The sequence below is a fragment of the Ananas comosus genome, linkage group 19 (assembly GCF_001540865.1).
Source record: "Ananas comosus cultivar F153 linkage group 19, ASM154086v1, whole genome shotgun sequence".
Lineage (NCBI taxonomy): Eukaryota > Viridiplantae > Streptophyta > Magnoliopsida > Poales > Bromeliaceae > Ananas > Ananas comosus.
Window position 1 is genome coordinate 10,106,297 of NC_033639.1, and position 18,950 is coordinate 10,125,246.

At 37.0% G+C, this 18,950-nt stretch overlaps 1 protein-coding gene across 1 annotated transcript; it reads left to right on the forward strand.

Moving 5' to 3' along the window:
• LOC109724813 (zinc finger BED domain-containing protein RICESLEEPER 2-like) lies at positions 692 to 6,758 on the forward strand. Its single transcript, XM_020253739.1, has 4 exons — positions 692 to 767; positions 4,586 to 4,596; positions 4,732 to 6,681; positions 6,753 to 6,758. Exons 1-4 carry the CDS (start codon positions 692 to 694, stop codon positions 6,756 to 6,758), a joined length of 2,043 nt encoding a protein of 680 aa, XP_020109328.1.

Here is an 18,950-nt window from a genome sequence, read left to right on the forward strand (position 1 = left end):
GTATAACACCATATTATCCTGCTTCGTGCAAAAGTGCTCTCTGAAAAATAGACCCTCAATGCTTGCTTTAACTGGTAAACTATTTTGTTGGTAAAACTCAATATTGTCGAACATCAAAGCTTTTTGTTTTTGTTAGATGTGACTCGAAATTGATAATCGACTTAAGTTCGGATTTTCGACTCGCCAACAGTTTCGCGGTGCGACCAAATTGAAAAATAAAATTATGAATGAAAAATAAATGTCCGTGGTGGGTAGCAGATCGAATCCGAAACCCATTAAGAGTTTTCCTTTTTGTTTTTGCCCTAGAGGCGTGAGATCGTGGCCGTTTGTACTCTCTGAATATTGTATTCCCTTTTTTTGTTTGATAGTGATGTTCTCTCTTCTCTTGTCCGTGATTTTTCACTGTAAAGAATTTTTTTCGTAAATCTGTGTATTTTTCTTTAGTTTTTGCTTGTGATTTGTTTATTTTGCGTTCGCCATTTCGTTTCTGTTTGTGTGTTTGTTGTAATAATTTTTTACCCAACTTATTTATGTCTCAACCAGATTCTGCAAGGCTACATATAAATGGAGCTAAAATTTTTCCTACTTCTACACGCACGTACTTGGCTAATAATAATGTAAAATCTTACGCATAGATTCAAATATATAAGACTGATTTTTATCTCTACTGGATTGCTTAAGTGGAGTAGAGATGGTGCTAAAGGATGTGGGCTATCCAATGAAGGTTGGGAGTGCAGTAGCTGCTGCAGCTGCTTATCTTCAGAACAGTACCCCTCCCACCCCCTCTAGAATCTAAGTTAAATTGCCTTCTTTGTAATCTCATTCAGAAGGCTGAAGCCCTTGATAAATACTGTACCACTACATCTAAACCAATTATATTTGAGTATATATGGTATTAATTAATCTCTTCCAAAATAAAATAAAATAAAAACTTGTCTCGAGTTAAAATGTTAGATTTACTCAAATCAAAGTAATTATATGTTCCCTCTCTATTCTGTAAAAGATTGTAGCAAATAAGAGCACATGATTATCGTGCAATGTTCATCTGAGCCGATCGACTCCCTCTCAACGACGTTTTTAAGGACGCTGCCGTCCACCACCACGACCACCATCTGAACCAGTTATGCCGTTGCCGACCGCGAGCATCACCTTCTGCATCTCGGCCCATCGACTCCAAAGTGGGCTTCGAGGAGCCGGAGGCTCGATCATCAGCTCTCCGGCTATCTCCTTAAGGTGAGCCGGCCATCCTGGTCGGCGTCGAGGCTTGTGAACCGATCCTCAACAGACATGTCGAACGCTGCGGCGTCCTCAACAAAGCTGAGGATGGTGGCGCCATCCAAAACCTCGACATTTATATAGGGGAGACAAGAGGAGAAGGGGAGGGGAGGGGAGAGAAGAAAAGGATAAGATCTGAGGAGAGAAGAAAAAGGAAGAGAGAGAAAGGAGGAAAAAGAGATGCAGGAGGAGAGAGCGAGAGAGAGAAAAAAAGGTTGGAGGAGAGGATGGAGGTAAAAGAGGAGAGAAAGAGCGAGAGAGAGAGAGAGATAGAGAGGATGGAGGTGAAAGAGGAGAGAGAGATAGCGGAAAGAGAGAGAAAGCAGCGCTTCGAGCAGAGGAAGAGGCACGCGCGGGAAAAGGAACGCGCCGATTCTACGACAGCCATCCAATCAAAAAAATAAATGATAAAAATTGAGCGGCTTTTGGAAAAGGAAAGAGGCGCATTTAGGAATGCGAGAAGAGAGAGAGAGAGAGAGAGAGAGAGAGAGAGAGATATGTTCGATCTACACCGTTAAATTTGTAATCAAAAGGGATAATAGAGGGGGCAATGGAAGAATGCCTCGTGGCTAAATATAAAGTGTCAAATAGATAGATTGTATAGATTTGCAACAGTTATATAATATGAGGTGTATCCAAAATTATTGTTTATAATATTACTGTAAGCCAATTATATGGTGATATGCTAAAATAAGATAATAATTTTAGTGTAGAATCATTATGCTATCGGAAATATAAAGTAGTTGGTGCTTCAATTTTTTAGCCCTTGGATTAAAGATTCTACAATTGGAATGATAGTGGTCCCCTTATGATTGAGTGGTCCTTCTAGGGTTGAGTATTTTTTATTGGTTAATAATATTAATCTAATGATTAGAAATGATTAATGAGATTCATCTAATGGCTAAAAAATTAGAAACATCAACTACTTTATACTTTCGATAGTATAGTAGCTCTACTTATAATTTTATTAGAGTTAATTCTTTGTTTACTTATAAAATTTTATATACAATTTACTGATATATATATATATATATATATATATATATATATATATATATATATATATATATATATATATATATGTTAAGATTGAGAATTTTTAATTGAATGCTTCGCCGCAGTTCATGCGCGGGCCGCGGCTTTGTATAATTCACAGAGGAATTGTAAAATTAATCCCTGAGCCCAGAGGTTGAAGTTTGCATAGCTGAAGCGACTTATTAAGCTTCGACTAGCTACCTCTTGAGGATTGGATTCGGCTGAATCATTTTCTTTGCGGTTCCCGTCTGAGACCAAATCAGATTCAGCCATTAATTACATTTAGGCGGACAACTCGGCGATTTCTCAGTCTAATAGAACTAATAAATAAAGATTTGCCACATCAACATAAACCATTGATAAACCTTTATTACAAAAATACATTAAATGAAATATCTTTTTTAAAAAAATTTATTTTTTATGCTTTTGAATAATAAAAAAAAGAGTTTTAATTAATTACTGTTATTCCTCCGTCGAAAAAGATGGTTTTGCAAGTGAAGAATTATTCCTGGGTTGGTGGGAGCCACAGTACATCACGCTCGATCGTCACGAACCTTATTAAACTACCACGATGATGACGCATGGGGATGGGGTTGCATCAATTCTCCGTGGCGCCGAGTCAGAATGACGCCAACCGTGCGGATCGAAATGGCGGGGGAGTTGGTCGGCAAATTATAATTCCGAGCTCTGAGACCATTTGCACTTGCAATCGGCGACCTCACGAGTTTGGCGAGTCGTCTCCTCTCTAAGTTTCCTCCGAAGCCGCGCACAATCGGCTACGGTAATCCTTTCTCTCTTCCTGCTTTTACATTTTTATTTTTCTCTTTTCTTGTTGTTTCTCTGTCAGATCTGTCTGTTTAAAGATGTTTTGAATTTAATTGTCTGTTAATTCTAGGAGTTTTTAAGTTCAATTTCCCGACCCATGGCATAAAATGCAGGGAAAAAACTTCAGATACCTCCCCGTGAATTACTGCTTTTTCACTTGCGTACCCTATGATTTCTGTTTTCGATTTTTGTTAGCACTCCTGTTATCTTTTCCACTAAATCCGTCACATGCGGGGCACATGAGTAAGGGATCGTCTTTTTTCTGCCACAAAATATATAAGGGATCTTATGCCTTTCTTATCGATTTATTTGGGGCATCTTCAACGCACGTGCGCTTAGCGCACGTCGTCATGAGTTTAACGACGGAGATAATGGAGGTGCTAACGAAAAACAGAAACAGAAACAATATGATGATACTTGAAGTAATACAGTTTAGAACCATATATATTAATTAAAGTGAAAAGACAGTAACCACATAGAGAATATAAAGTTTTTTTTTTTCCCTAAAATATATTAGTTGTTTCCTTTTTCGCTGCATCTGCCGTTGGTGCGTGCTGGAAGATTCGGCACGTGAGCGGCGGTGTTAAAACTGATGAGTAATGAACCCATGACTTTATATAACGGCGGCAGCTTAAGATTGGTTTGAGATCATATCACCCAAAATATCAGTTTAATAGAAAATGATCCAGAGGCATATTTAAAGCTATTGATTCTTGGGTAAAATTATCCAATCTTAGAGATGACATAATATGCCTTTTGTTTTGTGTGTATGAAATTTACAATCTCATCAACTGGCCCTAGCGCAGGAGGCAAAGAACTTAATGTTTGATACCCAAAGTCTTAAACTTGAAACCTACTTTACATCTCCAACTAGATTTCTTTTTTTAAAAAAATAAATGAAGCACGTGGGATGACACCTCTCTCTCTCTCTCTCTCTCTCTCTCTCTCTTCAAAAAAAAGCAATCTAGCCTCCCCTTAAAAAAGATTTGCAATCTAGTCATTTGTATGTGAGATTATTAGAATCTCTGCTTTGTTGCTTTGCTGTTAAATTGCTTGAATTAATGATATGAGAGTGCCTTGGCAATAGCTTGAAGCATGATCTGACGTAAATAGATAATGATAAATCGGCGAAGATAGATTGTTGGAACGTTAGGACGGAAATGTTAATTTTTGGAATTTCATCTTCTTTTTTTTTTTATTTTTCTCTTGACTGTGAAAGTGAGAACCAATCTGAATGACGATGTTTCTTCCGTGATACCATTCGTAAACAGAGTTATGATACAATTCTGTGTTGTTGTTGCCATCAATTCTTTTCTTAGTTTTCCTTTAGAATAAACAGGGAGCAAAATCATCACTCGACACTATTATGTGTCTCTTGTTCACAGTAATCGGATTTCTGTGTAGGAAAGCATTAGGCATTCTTACACATCTTTTCATTCTGTCCTTTTAGCATCTGCTATGGTATTTTTTTTCCTTTTCACAACAAGGTCGATAGCTTCATCGTGCAATGGAACTCTATATTGTCAAATATAATAATATACTTTTGCTGTATGAAAAATTTGTCGCCCTTCTAATATACATCATCATTATGTTTAGATGTCAATATTCCAAGAATTACTTAATAGTTTCGAGGAATCAAGTTCAGACTCTTTTAGTGCTGAGGTATCAAGCTCAGAATCTACTAGTATTGAAATATCGAGTTCAGAATCTATTAGTATTGTAACATCAAGTGCAGAATTTGATTGTATTGAGGTACTAAGCTCAGAATCTCAACCTTCAATTCCAATAGCCAATGAGACACGCCTTAGAACAAAACGAAAGAGGACAAAACCAAGGTCAGAAGTCTGGCAGCACTTCGACAAGTTTTATAATGCTGAGGGTAACTTGAAGTGCAAGTGCAAGTATTGTAGTAGGGAGTTCTACTGTGATTCACGGAAAAACGGCACTAGTTCACTGAAAAATCACATGGGCCGATGTAAAAGAGGTCCTTACAAGGAGGATAAAACGCAAGCACCAGTAAATCTTCGCCCAGACTCAATGGGCCACGAAGGTGAGATGATGGGCACCGCCGCTGCTTTGAGATTTGATCAAGAGGCTATCAGGAAGGGTCTGGTTTGCACGATCGCTCTTGATTGGCCTTCTTTCAGCTATGTAGAAAGTGAAATATTTAGAAATTTTATGTCGATTGTGTGTCCACGTTTTGTAGTTCCCTCACGGCGGGATGTTGAAATGGATTTTTATCAACTCTATTTGGACGAGAGATTGAAATTGAAGAATTTCTTGAAAACCTCGTGCCAGAGGGTTTCTCTTACAATAGAGAGGCGGTCCTCTTTACAAGGAGCAAATTACATGTGCCTCACTGCCCATTTTATTGACAACGACTGGAAATTGAATAGAAAGATATTAAACATTTGTCCTATTAGTAGTGAGAAATATAAGGCCATCGGTAAAAAAGTTGCAAAGTGCCTGCTTGATTGGGGGATTCATCGAGTGTTTACTATTACTGTTGACAGTGCAAGCTCAAGTAAAGCAGTGGTTGCATACTTGAGAAAAAGAATTCTTAATTCAGCAGGTACAATTCTAGGTGGCAAATTTCTTCACGGGAAATGTATTGGACATATATGTAATCTAATTGTGGCTGGCGTATTGAAAGAAATGGCGGACCCAGTGGCTCGAGTTCGGGGAGCAGTGAAATATGTGCTGCAATATCCATCCAGGTTGCAAAAATTCGAACAATACTGTGAGAATGAAGGGCTACAATATGATGGATTGTTACATCTAGAGACTGATGCTGGATGGGACTCTACACTTTTTATGTTATTTGTGGCTCAGATATCTAAAAGAGCCTTTAAGGTGTTTGAGGTGCATGATCCTCATTATACAATGGAACTTGAAAGTACAGATGGAAAAGGAACACCGACAGATGAGGATTGGAAAAAAGTCGAAATGTTGTTAGATTTTTGTGAATTCTTCTTCATAACGTTAGCAGGTTCCCAACCATCATATGTTAGACCCTACTCTTTTTTTGAATTTATTTTGATGATTCCTGTGCATTTCCGTAAATGGAACGGCAAAGACAATATTCAGTTTAAAGGAATGGTTGCGAGATTGGAAGATAAGTATCACAAGTACTGGAATAAATCATATAAGGAGTACCTTTGTTGCACGGGAAATATGAACCAGTTGGTTTCTGTTGCTGCTGTTCTTGATCCTCGGAAGAAATTGGGGAAAGTGGAATTGGAACTTTCTGGATGCTTTACAACCAGGCGGCTAAGAAAAAAAGTGAGGAAGGTCACTTATGCTTTGTACAGTGAGTATGAGGGTAAGAAGACACCACAGATTGGAAAAACGAGTGATAGAATGCATACTTCGGGTGAAACAGATCATATGCCAGAAGAATTCAGGATGAGAACGAATTCTCAATTTGAAAATGGAGGGGGGCAGAGCATATCAGAATTGGATAGGTATCTAGATGAAGACGTTGAAGAGAACAGCAAGGACTTCAATATTTTGGGATGGTGGAAAATCAATAGTCATAGATTTCCTGTACTTTCACAAATTGCTCGGGATGTGTTGGCAGTTCCCATCAATGCCGTTCCTGATGAATATGCATGCAGCACTGAAGGATTTGTCTGTTGGGAACCGGATGGATCGTCCGTCATGTGCTACCAACAAAGATGCACGAAAAATAGAGAAAATCGACCGAACGGTAAAAGAAATAAATGCAGAAAGAAGAAACCAAGATTTACGTGGTTCGGCAATTGCCTACGTCCACGGGGAGAGCGAGAGAGATGTATTCCACTATATGAAGAAATAGAAGTACAAGCTTACACCTTATGTCTTCTCCGGATAAAAAACCAAGAACCTTATGGTGAATCCCACCTTTCTTGTTCCAACGAAAACTCCAAGAAAATACCGAAAAAGCTTTTCGTAAAACCGAGAAGACCAAATTAGAGAAGTATAGAAACTCTAACCAAATTCCTTTATGCCGTTGCTTCGAAGAATCCGAACCGCTCAGGCAATTGGTCGAGAACCGCCGCTCCTGCTGCCGACTCCGATCCGACGTCGCATGCAAAGACGCGGTGCTTCTTCTCTAACCGTACGGACGGAGCCACCTTAATTAATTAGGTTCCTTGCTGCCGTACGCCTCCGGAAGCTTGTGAATTAATTAGCCCGATGCTAATTAATTTTCTCATACATGACGCCTTTTCCACGGTTGCATAGGCATGCATGTATATATATAGGTGCGGTCAACAACTCAACAATCCTAATTAGACTAGGAGAGGACATGTGTAGATAAACACAAATCTTACACCAATAAACTGAAAATCAATTTGATGTAATCCATGGTCCTAGTCTATACCATCTTTTATAAACCAACTTAATGGGTTAACTAATTTGATTCAACCCAAGTTCAAAAGAAGGCATATTCTTAACATTGTCCTTGGTAGATTTCATAGATCTTTGACTCCAAAGTTATTGCAAGCTGTAATTTGTACTGAAAATTGGCTTCAACCGTCATGAAAGCTGGTTGATGTCAAAGAAGATTTCGAAGAGCTCAACTAGCTAGAAAATTAACCAGTCTCAAATAACCTCCTAAAACTTTCGAAAAGTTTTCACTTTTCGATTGGCATTTACATCTATTGTTTTCAACTTTTGTATTTCAGATTGTTCACAGTTTGCATTAGAAGCAGTGGTGCAATGTTTGGCCGTGCCGAGTCAGTACGACCCACATTAGTCATGCCGCTCGCTCTGGCAGATCGTGCAAAGAGAAGTTGGTGAGAACCGACTTCGGTCAAGTTGGTGAACCAACTCCCTGCGCCTTTCTCCCCTCGGCCAACATTGGTTCCAATAAATAGAGCTGTGGGGCTCAAGCTTGTGGAATATATAGTCACGTAGTAAAAACAGGTGAGTCCATCACTAGTGCAGAGAGTACTGTTGCACTTGAGTGTGTTTGTGTGTATATGTAATGAGATTGTGAGTGTTTGTACATGAACTCTATATATGTATCGATGTATTTTTACACTTGTTTTTGGTGTGCCGACATTCTACAGTGCGAAGTTGCATGAAAATTACTCTCACCTCCAACAAAATTTTAATGTTCGGAGTCTACTGCTTCCTCTCTTTCCATGTCAGGTCTTTCATTCATTTTTTGCTTTCTGATTTCAATATCGCCGCGTCTAGATTACTTAGAAATTAAACTGCCCATAAATCTCTGAAACTCCTTCCACTATGTGATTGAGGCTTTAAACATAATTTCCACCGGAGCATGCAAGCTCACCTAACAACAGCCAGCGTTATACTGACCATCCCTAGCGCAAGTGGCAGAGGGCCTGGTGGTTAGTACTCGAGATCTCAAGTTAGAAGCCCAATGTTTAGCTAAATTTATCTCTAAAAAATATAAAATAAAACGAAAAGCATGCTACCTTTCTCTCTCTCCAAAAAAAAAAAAGAAAAAAAAAAACAGCCAGCATTGTTAAAGATGTGCATCAATCAAGTAAATACGACTCTTTTTAGGAGGATAAAATTGTATTAATTTATGTTAATTAAGTTAAAAGCAGTAAATAAAATTTAAATTCAGTACAAACCCGAATTGATAAAATCCAAGAATTCACAAAACCCCAATGGATTTTAATAAAATTCTTTTTTTGACATAACTAATAAAGTGATTTCAAAGGCCAAAAGCTAGGCTCATCCGTTTCGTTTATTTTATTTAGAAATAAACTTAACTAGAAATCTGAATCAACTAGGATTCGAACTTGCGACCTCGGGTACCAACCGCTAAACCTTTTGCTACTTGCTCTAGGGACGGTCGGTCAAATTAAATATTATTAATCATACATGAGACACACAAGAGAGAATAAATTAAAAAATTTATCCAACTTCGTGACAATTCTACCAAATTTATTAATTTTAATTGTTTATTTTATAGAAAATAAAAACAGATCAAGTGATGTTCTTGGAGAGCTTTTCCAAAAGTTTTTTCCTTTTTATATACCCCATCCAACTTCTCTTCATCATAGTTAGTTAATTCGGATTCGGCAAAAATTCGGTACGGGTATAATTAGAATAAAATTCGCTTTTTAATTTTTAAATTCATTGAAAAATACGGCTAAAAATCGGGTTCGGTAATTATTCGGATACGTGATTTATGCGGATATTATACGTTCACTAATTAAAAATTCGGGATCAAAAATTCGGCTATATAATAAATATATAATAATTAATATACTATATATATTATTATTATAATATATATATAGATTAAATAGTATTCAATATTAATAATAAACATATATTAATAATACATAAAATTTATCTATTAAAAAATATAATAAATATACAAATTTATAAAATAAAATATTATATAAATATTTCTATATAAAAATAAAATAATATATATTTATAAATAAAAATTATATATATATATATATAATATATATATTATATATTATAATATATATATATATATATATAAATTATATAATAGAGTAGGGCTACTGTGCTATTAGGAGTACAGCAGCCCTTGTGCTCCTAAGTTCTTAACCGTCCATCAATTTGATGGGTGGTTAGGATGAAAAGAGAAGAGAAATTGAAGAGAAGTTGGGTTTCTCATTTCTCTCCTCTTTGAATTTCTCTTCAATTTCTCTTCTCTCTTCACCTAACCCCCCATCAAATTTGATGGGCGGTTAAAAACTTAGGAGCACAAGGGCTGCTGTGTTCCTAATAGCACAGTAGCCCTACTCTCTCTCTCCTCTCTCTCTTCTCTCTCATCTCTCTCTCTCTCTCTCTATATATATATATATATATAATAAAAGTGTATAGGAATTCCGACAATGACAGACGGAATCCAAAAAGAAATAAAATAATATTCCCTACGAATGATTATGATTAATATGTTAAAATATTTCAAATAAAAACAAACGGTTATGTTTAATCTATAAAAGAAAATAATATTCCCTACGAATGGTTATGATTAATTTGTTAAAAATCTCAAATCAATAAGAACGGTTATGACCAATCTATTAAATCTCTACTATATAAAAATCTATTCTCTACAAATGCTTATGATCAATTTGTTAAAAAAAAAATCTCAAATAAGAACAGTTATGATCAATTTATTAAAAAATAGCATTCCTATCCATCTATAAATTCAATCCTACGAACGATTATAATCAATTTGTTAAAAGATACCTCAAATAAAAACAAACTGTTATGATCAATTTGTAAAAAATAAGCATTCCTATTTATCTATTTTACATTAAAATTTGAGTTTAAATTATGAATTAAATTTAATTTTTGATATCAAATTTAAATTAACAATTAATTTTTTTATTACAGTGGATCAATCTTAAATTTTAAAATTTGAAAATAAATATAAATTAAATTTTGATGCTTTTAGTTTAAAACACATATTTAAATTTAATTCATCAAAAATCAAAAAATATATAAAAATGTTCGATGTATAATTTTTGATATCAAATTATGAATTAAAATTAAATTTAATTTTGGATTTATATAATGTACACATTTATATTGGTTTGAAATATATTATAATAATTAATTGTTACGTGTATTTGCACGTACATTCAACTAGTATATATATATATATATATGAGAGGGAGGTCCACTGTGGACCTCCCCCTCATGCGGTCCACAAGACTGAAATAGCCTCATGGACCGCGCACCATCATGCCTTCCAAAAGCCTCGATGTTTTTACTGTTCAACTTCCAGTTTTCTGGAGACGGCCTCGGGCGAAGAGATGGGATCCGCAGCCGCGGCCCTTGGTCCCGTCGCCGGCAAGGGCAGCGGAGGACGACGACGACACGAGCAGCGACGAGAGCGGCGATGACGCGACCCTCGGCCGCAAGTCCGCGACCGCGATCGCTGATTTTTTGGGCGAATAATTCGTGAATCGCGAATAATTCGCGAATAATGATTTTTGATGAAGAAATCGCGTTTTTTTTTCAAACTTTTCGGAAAAATGCAAAAATCGCCGTTTAATTCGTATCGTGAAAAATACGTGCATTATTCGCGTATTAATCGCGAATTAACTAGTTGTGCTCTTCATTAGAATATTAATACTTTGACGAAAAGAAAGAAAAATGGGGTGGACTCAACCGACCAACATATAATTTTTTTTTTTCCGATAAACTCACAAATCAAGCAATTACGGGTTTTTTTTAGAAATAGGTACCACGTTACCCGCTTCATTTATTTTATTTAAAAATAAACTAAGCCGGAAATATGAATCAATTAGGATTTAAACTTGGGTCTTGAATACCAACTATCAAATCCTTTACCACTCGCTCTAGGGATGATCGGTATCAAGCAATTACGGTTGACACAAAAAGTAGTCATCTATGTACCTCATCAATGAATTGGAATTAGAAGAGAGCATAATGTATAGTTCCACTTGAGAAATAATTTAATCAAAACTCACTTGCAATGGAGAATCGAATTACCTTCTAATTAGACTCCATCTAATACTTTGATTAAAGGAGAGAGCTACAATTAAGTGTCTTTTTTTTTTTTAGAGAAAGATAGTATGCTATCGCTTCATTCAATAGAAAGGTGAATTAAGCAACAATTTGAAGCAACATGACTTCGGCACGAGAAACGAACGAACCAAAAAAAAAAAAAAAAAAAAAAAAAAAAAAAAAAAACCTATCTATTTGCAATGCTCCTCCCAAAGAGTCCTATAATAATGGACGTCCGTCAAAAGTTGTCTCATCGGAATTTTTCTGTTATCGAAGATTTTTTTATTCCGCTCTAGCAACAGAGCCTACCAAACTGACTGAAACGACGGTCGATAATTCCCTTTTCCTCACGGTACCCCACTTAGCATTACTATTGTTCCAGAGCGCATCAGTTGAATCGCAAGATATCATACTCATATTATATTCTATGTGAAACTATTGGTACATATATTCCTTCCCCGCCCTTTCTAGCTAGTTATTTGGAACTATAGGTACGAATTCTAGTACCGCAAGGTTTTCTAACCCTATTCTGTTTTGATTATCCCATTAAGTTAAATTTAGATTATGCCTAATTTTATTGAGATATTCCTAATCTTAGTAGATTTGTATTCCTAGTTGTATTAGGATTTAGCTACTATTATAAATATACCCTTTATACCATTGATTTGGTGCGGAAGATGAGAGGTGTATTTTTTGCGATTAGGGTTTTGTGAGAGAGGCATATTTTGTACACCACTTTGATTCTAATGAAGATTTTCGCTCCGTCTTCGCCCGTGGACGTAGGCCGTTGGCCGAACCACGTAAATATTGTGTGCTTTATTTTTCTTCTCTCTTTCTCGGATTTCTTTTGGTATTTTCGCATCCGACGAATTAGATCTTCTCGGTTTTAGTTCTAACAAACTGGTATCAGAGCCTTTCTATTCCCTTTGAAGATTAAGATGACGACGAAGTTCGAGATTCAGAAATTTGACAGGACCAACAGTTTCACATTATGGGAAGTCAAGATGCGTGCAGTATTGACGCAGCAAGAATTGCAGAAGGCACTGTTGGGAAAAGAAAAGATGCCCGATTCGTTAATGGCAGTTAGCAGCATTTGAGACCCTATGGGGCGTTTGGAGAAGACGGAGAACGGAGCGTTAAGGAGCATTGAGGCGAATTAAATTCAAGGTGGAGTTTTTTGGCGATCTCGACATAGCGGCGGCTAAACTACAAATTAACCCAAGGTGGAGATTATTATATTTGGTTTAGATTTGTAGTTATCTAAATTGAAATTAAATCCTAATCTAATTAGGATTGGATATAATTTAGATTTAAATTGGCATATATGGATTATGAGTCGGAATCTAATTTATAATTGAATTAGGATTAGACTCTATTTAGGAGACATGTATTATAAATATATGCTATGACCAAATTAATCGCCGCGACTCAAATTAAGCTTGAGAGTTCTTGGTTCTGTACGGTCAAGAAGCCGGCCTTATGATGCCATGCTAATTAATTAAAGGTGAGGTTGCTTGCCGGCCTTACGATGCCATGTTAATTAATTAAAGGTGAGGTTGCTCGCTTCCGCGGAGGAGTTGTGATGCACTAATTAATTAAGTGGCTTGCGATGGTGTACGGTGGCAGCAACACCATCAGCCAATGTGCATGATGCCGTACATTCTTGTTTGGTGAGCAGAGCCAAGATATATTGTCAGGACGTGCTAAGAAGGTGCCGTATGCGGTAACGCGCGTCGAATATATGTTTACTTTGGTTTTCGGTTTTCTTCGAGAGATTTTTTTTTGTACTCCGCCTTTTCGACATTAATAAATTATTTACTCCGTCTTCACCCGTGGACATAGGCTGTTGGCCGAACCACGTAAATATCGGTGTGTTCTTTCCTCTATTCTTTTCGTTTCCCACATTAAATTATTTTCTGCATCTATTTTTTACCGTTCCGATTTTAACAAACTGGTATCAGAGCCGGAATGTTCGTTTGGGTGTTTAAGACATCGACGAATTTGAAATCAAGAAGTTTGATCGCTCCAGCAGTTTCACTCTACGACAAGTTGTCGTTCTGATGTAACAGAGATTGCAAAAGGTGTAATTGGAGATGAAAAGATTGACACTTCAGAGAATCCCACGGATTTGCTCATTAAGTTTTTTAGGCGATCAAGGTCAAGTATTCCGTAAACTTGTTCGCATGTGCAATAGCACTTCAGGAGCTTTTGGGATTTTGGTGGAGAAGACAGAGAATTCAAGCCAAGGTGGAGATTATTAGATATGTCTTGAATTCTAGTACCGCAAGATTTTCTAACCCTATTCTGTTTTGATTATCCCATTAAGTTAAGTTTAGATTATGCCTAATTTTATTGAGATATTTCTAATCTTAGTAGATTTGTATTCCTAATTGTATTAGGATTTAGCTACTATTATAAATATACCCTTTATATCATTGATTTGGTGCGGAAGATGAGAGAGGGAATATGGGTGTATTTTTTGGTATTAGGGTTTTGTGAGAGAAGCATATTTTGTACACCACTTTGATTTTAATGAAGATTTTCGCTCCGTCTTCGCCCGTGGACGTAGGCCGTTGGCCGAACCACGTAAATATTGTGTGCTTTATTTTTCTTCTCTCTTTCTCGGACTTCTTTTGATATTTTCACTTCTGACAAACTAGATCGTCTCGAATTTAGTTCTAACAATTACTCATAGTATTCTATATATATATATATATGGAACTATATATAGGTATTACACAATAAGTACATTAATATGTTTTACGTGGCTAGGATTTAGGGCGAGGTCGGAGATATAGAGCGCACATCCGCACCCGCGCCATTAATTACCATCCCTAGCGAAATTCCAAATTATTTTGCATACAAGGGCTCCGAGGAGCACCGTAGCTCCCACCATCGTCGTGTGACTGCACCGCGACATGCAGCGCGCGGCCCTCGCCAAATTCGGCGCCCCCGGAGGCCTGTGCTCCAGCAGCCTCCACCCCAGGCCCATTATGAACACCACCGAGAACACGCAGATCGAGACCTTGGTGAGGTCCACCACGACGCTCCCTGTACGTTGTTGAAGATAATATCAAATATCAAAATTAAATACTGTGTTAATATTTGCTAGTTTAATTAAGCGCTTTTGAATTAATTATGAAAATTGGTTAGTTCTAATTTGCTCATCTAACTAACTTTCTCCTAAATTTTGTATAAGCACGCGTCTTGAAAATTAGATGTCAGAGGGAGTGTTAAAGATATATACAATATAAAAACATTCTTAAATTTTAAATTTTCAAAAAAAAAAATAATTGTAATTCTTCAACTTTCTCATCATCCAATGCCCACTTTTTTCCTCCAACTAGCTATTTTTTTTATCAATTTTTTTATTTAAGAAACTAAAACTAAAAAAAAATGATATTATAGCTTGTTTTCTACGGTAGACTTAGCATTTCTCAATTTTTAAGCACCTGTAATGGACGTGCTGTTGTCGCCGTCACTGCCGCCGCCGTTACTATTTAAGATCACGGCGAATAGTACCCCGAAACCCATGAAGGGGACGGTGACTGGCACGGGCGCGCCATGCCCGGGCCGGGCTCCACGAGCACCTGTCTCGCCGTCGCGGCACTGGCCTTCATTGGCGAAATACATTTTGAGCCACCAGACGGCCACGGCCAGTGGCGGCACGACCGTGAGGAACGCATACTCTCCGACCGCCCCGAAGGAGAGCGCGAGCGCTGCCACCACGGCGGTGAGAGCCGACACAATGTTGAGCCACTCCAGCGCCCTCACCAGCCGCTTCCTGTCCCGCTCCTCTCGGAGCAGCGGCGGCAGCGCATCGAGCGTCAGCGCGAGCGCCGCGATGACGGCGGTGAAGAACATGAGCACGTCGAAGACCTTCAGGTGGGCGCGGCGCACGTCGGTGGTGAAGTTCTTGAAGTAGTCGAACACCCGTCCGATGAGTCCCCCGTAGGCGACGTTCACCATTTCCTTGGAGAAGTCGATGAGGCGGTCGAGCTCCTCGGTGTAGGGCGCGTACCCCGCAGCGTCGTTGTGGTAGGTGCTCCGCCTGGTCTTGTTATAAAGGACGACATGGAGCGCTGCGGCGAGGAGTACGACGGACGCCATGGCGGCGTTGCCGGCCGCGTCGATGAGGAGCAGCAGGCAGAAGGCGGTGAGCTTGAGGAGGAAGCCGCAGGCGTGGAGGAGGAGCTTGAGAGCCAGATAGTGGTACCTGCTGGGGTCGTAATTATCATCGGGGAGGAACTCGGCGACGAGTAGGAAGGCGACAGTGAAGCTGCCGGTGACTACAATGGAAAGGACGCAGGTTTGGAGAAGGGCGTTCTCAAGATGCTCGCCTGCAGGCTTTCCCTTGTCGGCGGAATTTAGCAGTAGATGGTGTTGGACGAAGATGGCGACGAGCAGCGACCAGAGAGGCACTAAGACGCTGTAGGAGAACGTCCTCGCGCGTTTCTTCAGGGCTTCAGTAGTGCAGGATTGCGCAGCGTTTTCTTCTTCTTCTTCTTCCTCCTCCTATATATAAATTAATATATATATACATGAGATCTAAATGCATCATAAGATTCAAGAGAAACTAGGATAAAATTTTGACAAGCTTACAATTTGCTGGATCAATTTGAATACGGATTTATAGATCCAGCAAATTGTAATTAATCTCTTCAATTAGATTTCATTCTTAATTGTCTTTCTCATACACATCTTTAATAGTAATCTTAAATATGTAGACCCACGTAAAATCATGATCATATGCATGCATAGGTTTATATATCTATATATGTAGAGAATAAAAGAAATTAAAATCAGGTGTAAAATTTGGTTCTCAAAGGAAAACAAAGTTGAAACAATACTGGCGATCTCTTGCAAAGTCCCAAGCATTCAAATAAATTTGCGTATATATATGTACCCATTCAAAAATAAATAAACAAATAGAATAAAAATAAAATAAAATTGTAAGCCTGAATACGGACTAGATAATAAGAATAATATCTATAATATTTAGATAGAGAGCTGGTTAATTCACATGAAGAGAACCTGATGAAAATAGACCTCTTAATTTCAGATAAAATCTAATACATATATGTATGTATTTTTTTTTTTTTTGGAGAAAAATATATATGTATGTACGTATTAAACGCGTGCAACTAAGGTAAAAAAGAAACACTGGAGGAACATATATATATCATTTGGAGAACATCAATTAACTGCCACAAAGTGATCGATCACCGCTTATATTTGTAGGATGCTGAAGATCTTACACCGAAATGTGAAAATCTTAAAATAAAAACCCTAAAAGCTAATAAACATATTCATCTCTCACTCTAGAATCATACCAATCCATTTCTCAAAAAAAGAAAAGAAAAAGAATCATACCAATCCATATGCAAAGATATTCTTAGATGAATCAAAGGTTTCGGGAGAAATTCCATTAACTTTTCTCAAGGCAAAATAATTCAAAACACAATAGAAACACCACCAAGCTAGGGTTCTTTACATGAAAATATTCTAAATAAAGAATTCTAGCTGAAAAAAGAAAACCTCCAAAATGGGTAAGAAAATCAATAACTCAGATCATTAATTTATTCCAAGCTAAAACCTGATACTCAAAAGACTGGTGTGTTTATATATTTACCGCTGGATGCGAAGTTTCAGAACTCGGTGTCGACATGCTCTTGCAAATTGATAGGAGTGAATACTCTTGCAAATCAAATTCAAGGAGAAAAGAATAGCAACTGAAGAAAGGTGATGCGACTAAATTAAGTACCAAATACACGAATTAACGAAGTTAGGAACAGGAAGCGAAAGGGAAATTATCATCAATAGAAAAGTAGATGATAATGAAGGTTCTGGGTAGCTGCAGCTATGTTGTTGTTGTTTTTTTTTTTTTTTTTTTTGAGAAAAAGGTAGCACACTACCTGCTACATTCATTCAGACAATAAATTTAGCTACATAGAGTGAGACAGCAAGGGCCTTAAGAGAGGAAAAAAATCGAAAAAAAAAAAAGTCTAAAAGAAAGGTTTGAGGAGAGTAATAAAAAGGTTAAAAAACAATTGCAGTATCAAATCGAGTATCCAAAATATGGAGATATCACCCAGCTCGACAGAACTCGGTTCATTCCGTTGCCAGTTTTCCAACACGTTGAACAGTGGCTATGTATTGACTTTGAAATCGGTGGGCATTTGATATAGACATATATAGAGAAATTCATGTCTTCTGGTGATAAGGTATGAACAGGATCTTTCTTTTTTCTAGAGAAAGTGATTAGGACCTTTCAAAAATAAATAAGGGTGTTGTTAGTTAGTTTTTTTTTTTTTTTTGGTGAAAGATTGAGGCATAAAATATTTAATAATAGTCGCAAGTTGGCCCATCAATTGTATAGTTAATCTTGCAATATTAATTACAATTGAAAAAATTAATCTAAACTTTTTATCCTCTCCCGCGAAGGATCCGTGTGCCATATTGCGGATACTCGCAATCAGATGGATGAACATAACTAAGCTTGTTCTCTCCAGGGTTTGTGAAGATATGCAATGTGATCACAATAGAAGTGGGGCAATAATAATGTTGTGTGTACTAATTAATAAAAAGGGTTTAATTTGTGATCCACTAACTAATCCTGCATTACTGTGTATGCATGTAGTTAATTTCGAGCTAAGATGAATAAACTTTCATGCACGCAATATTTTAGTAACTGCGAAGTGAATTTAATTAGTGAGTAAATTTTTATGGTATCTAGTAATTGGGAAGTGAATTTAATTAGTTTGCAATGCTCGAGCTTCATTTTCTTTTTTAAAAGATGAACCACGAGCTGGTGAAGTCCAAAAATAAACAAATGAACTAATTTTTCAGAGAAAGTAAAATTAATTAAAAATAGTGATGGATCATGAAGTACTACTAGTTAAACTTCTACTCAAGTTTGGTTTGTTATTTAAACTTTTTAAGTTGGACATTTTGTTACTCGAAATTTTGATCTGGAAAACTGCATATTAATTAATCCTGTTAGACGCTTTGTTTTCCTCTGAAAAATCATTCAGTAATGTTATGCTTTTTAACAATTTTTATATTATTTTACAAATATGCATATAGATGGCGAGGGTTAAAGGACGTGAATATGTGGATCACGAAAACTATAGATATTATATGCAAGATTAAAGAAAAAAGAAATCTAAATATTAAATAATATAGTTTGGAAAATAATGTAGACTTAATTTGTTTGCAAAACCATGCATCATCCAATTCCTAAGCACTTGAATTAAACACTATACAAATATATGTAACGGTGTATTTTATGTAACGGTTCTGGGTCCAAGGAGTCAAGCAAGTGTCCTCTCAAA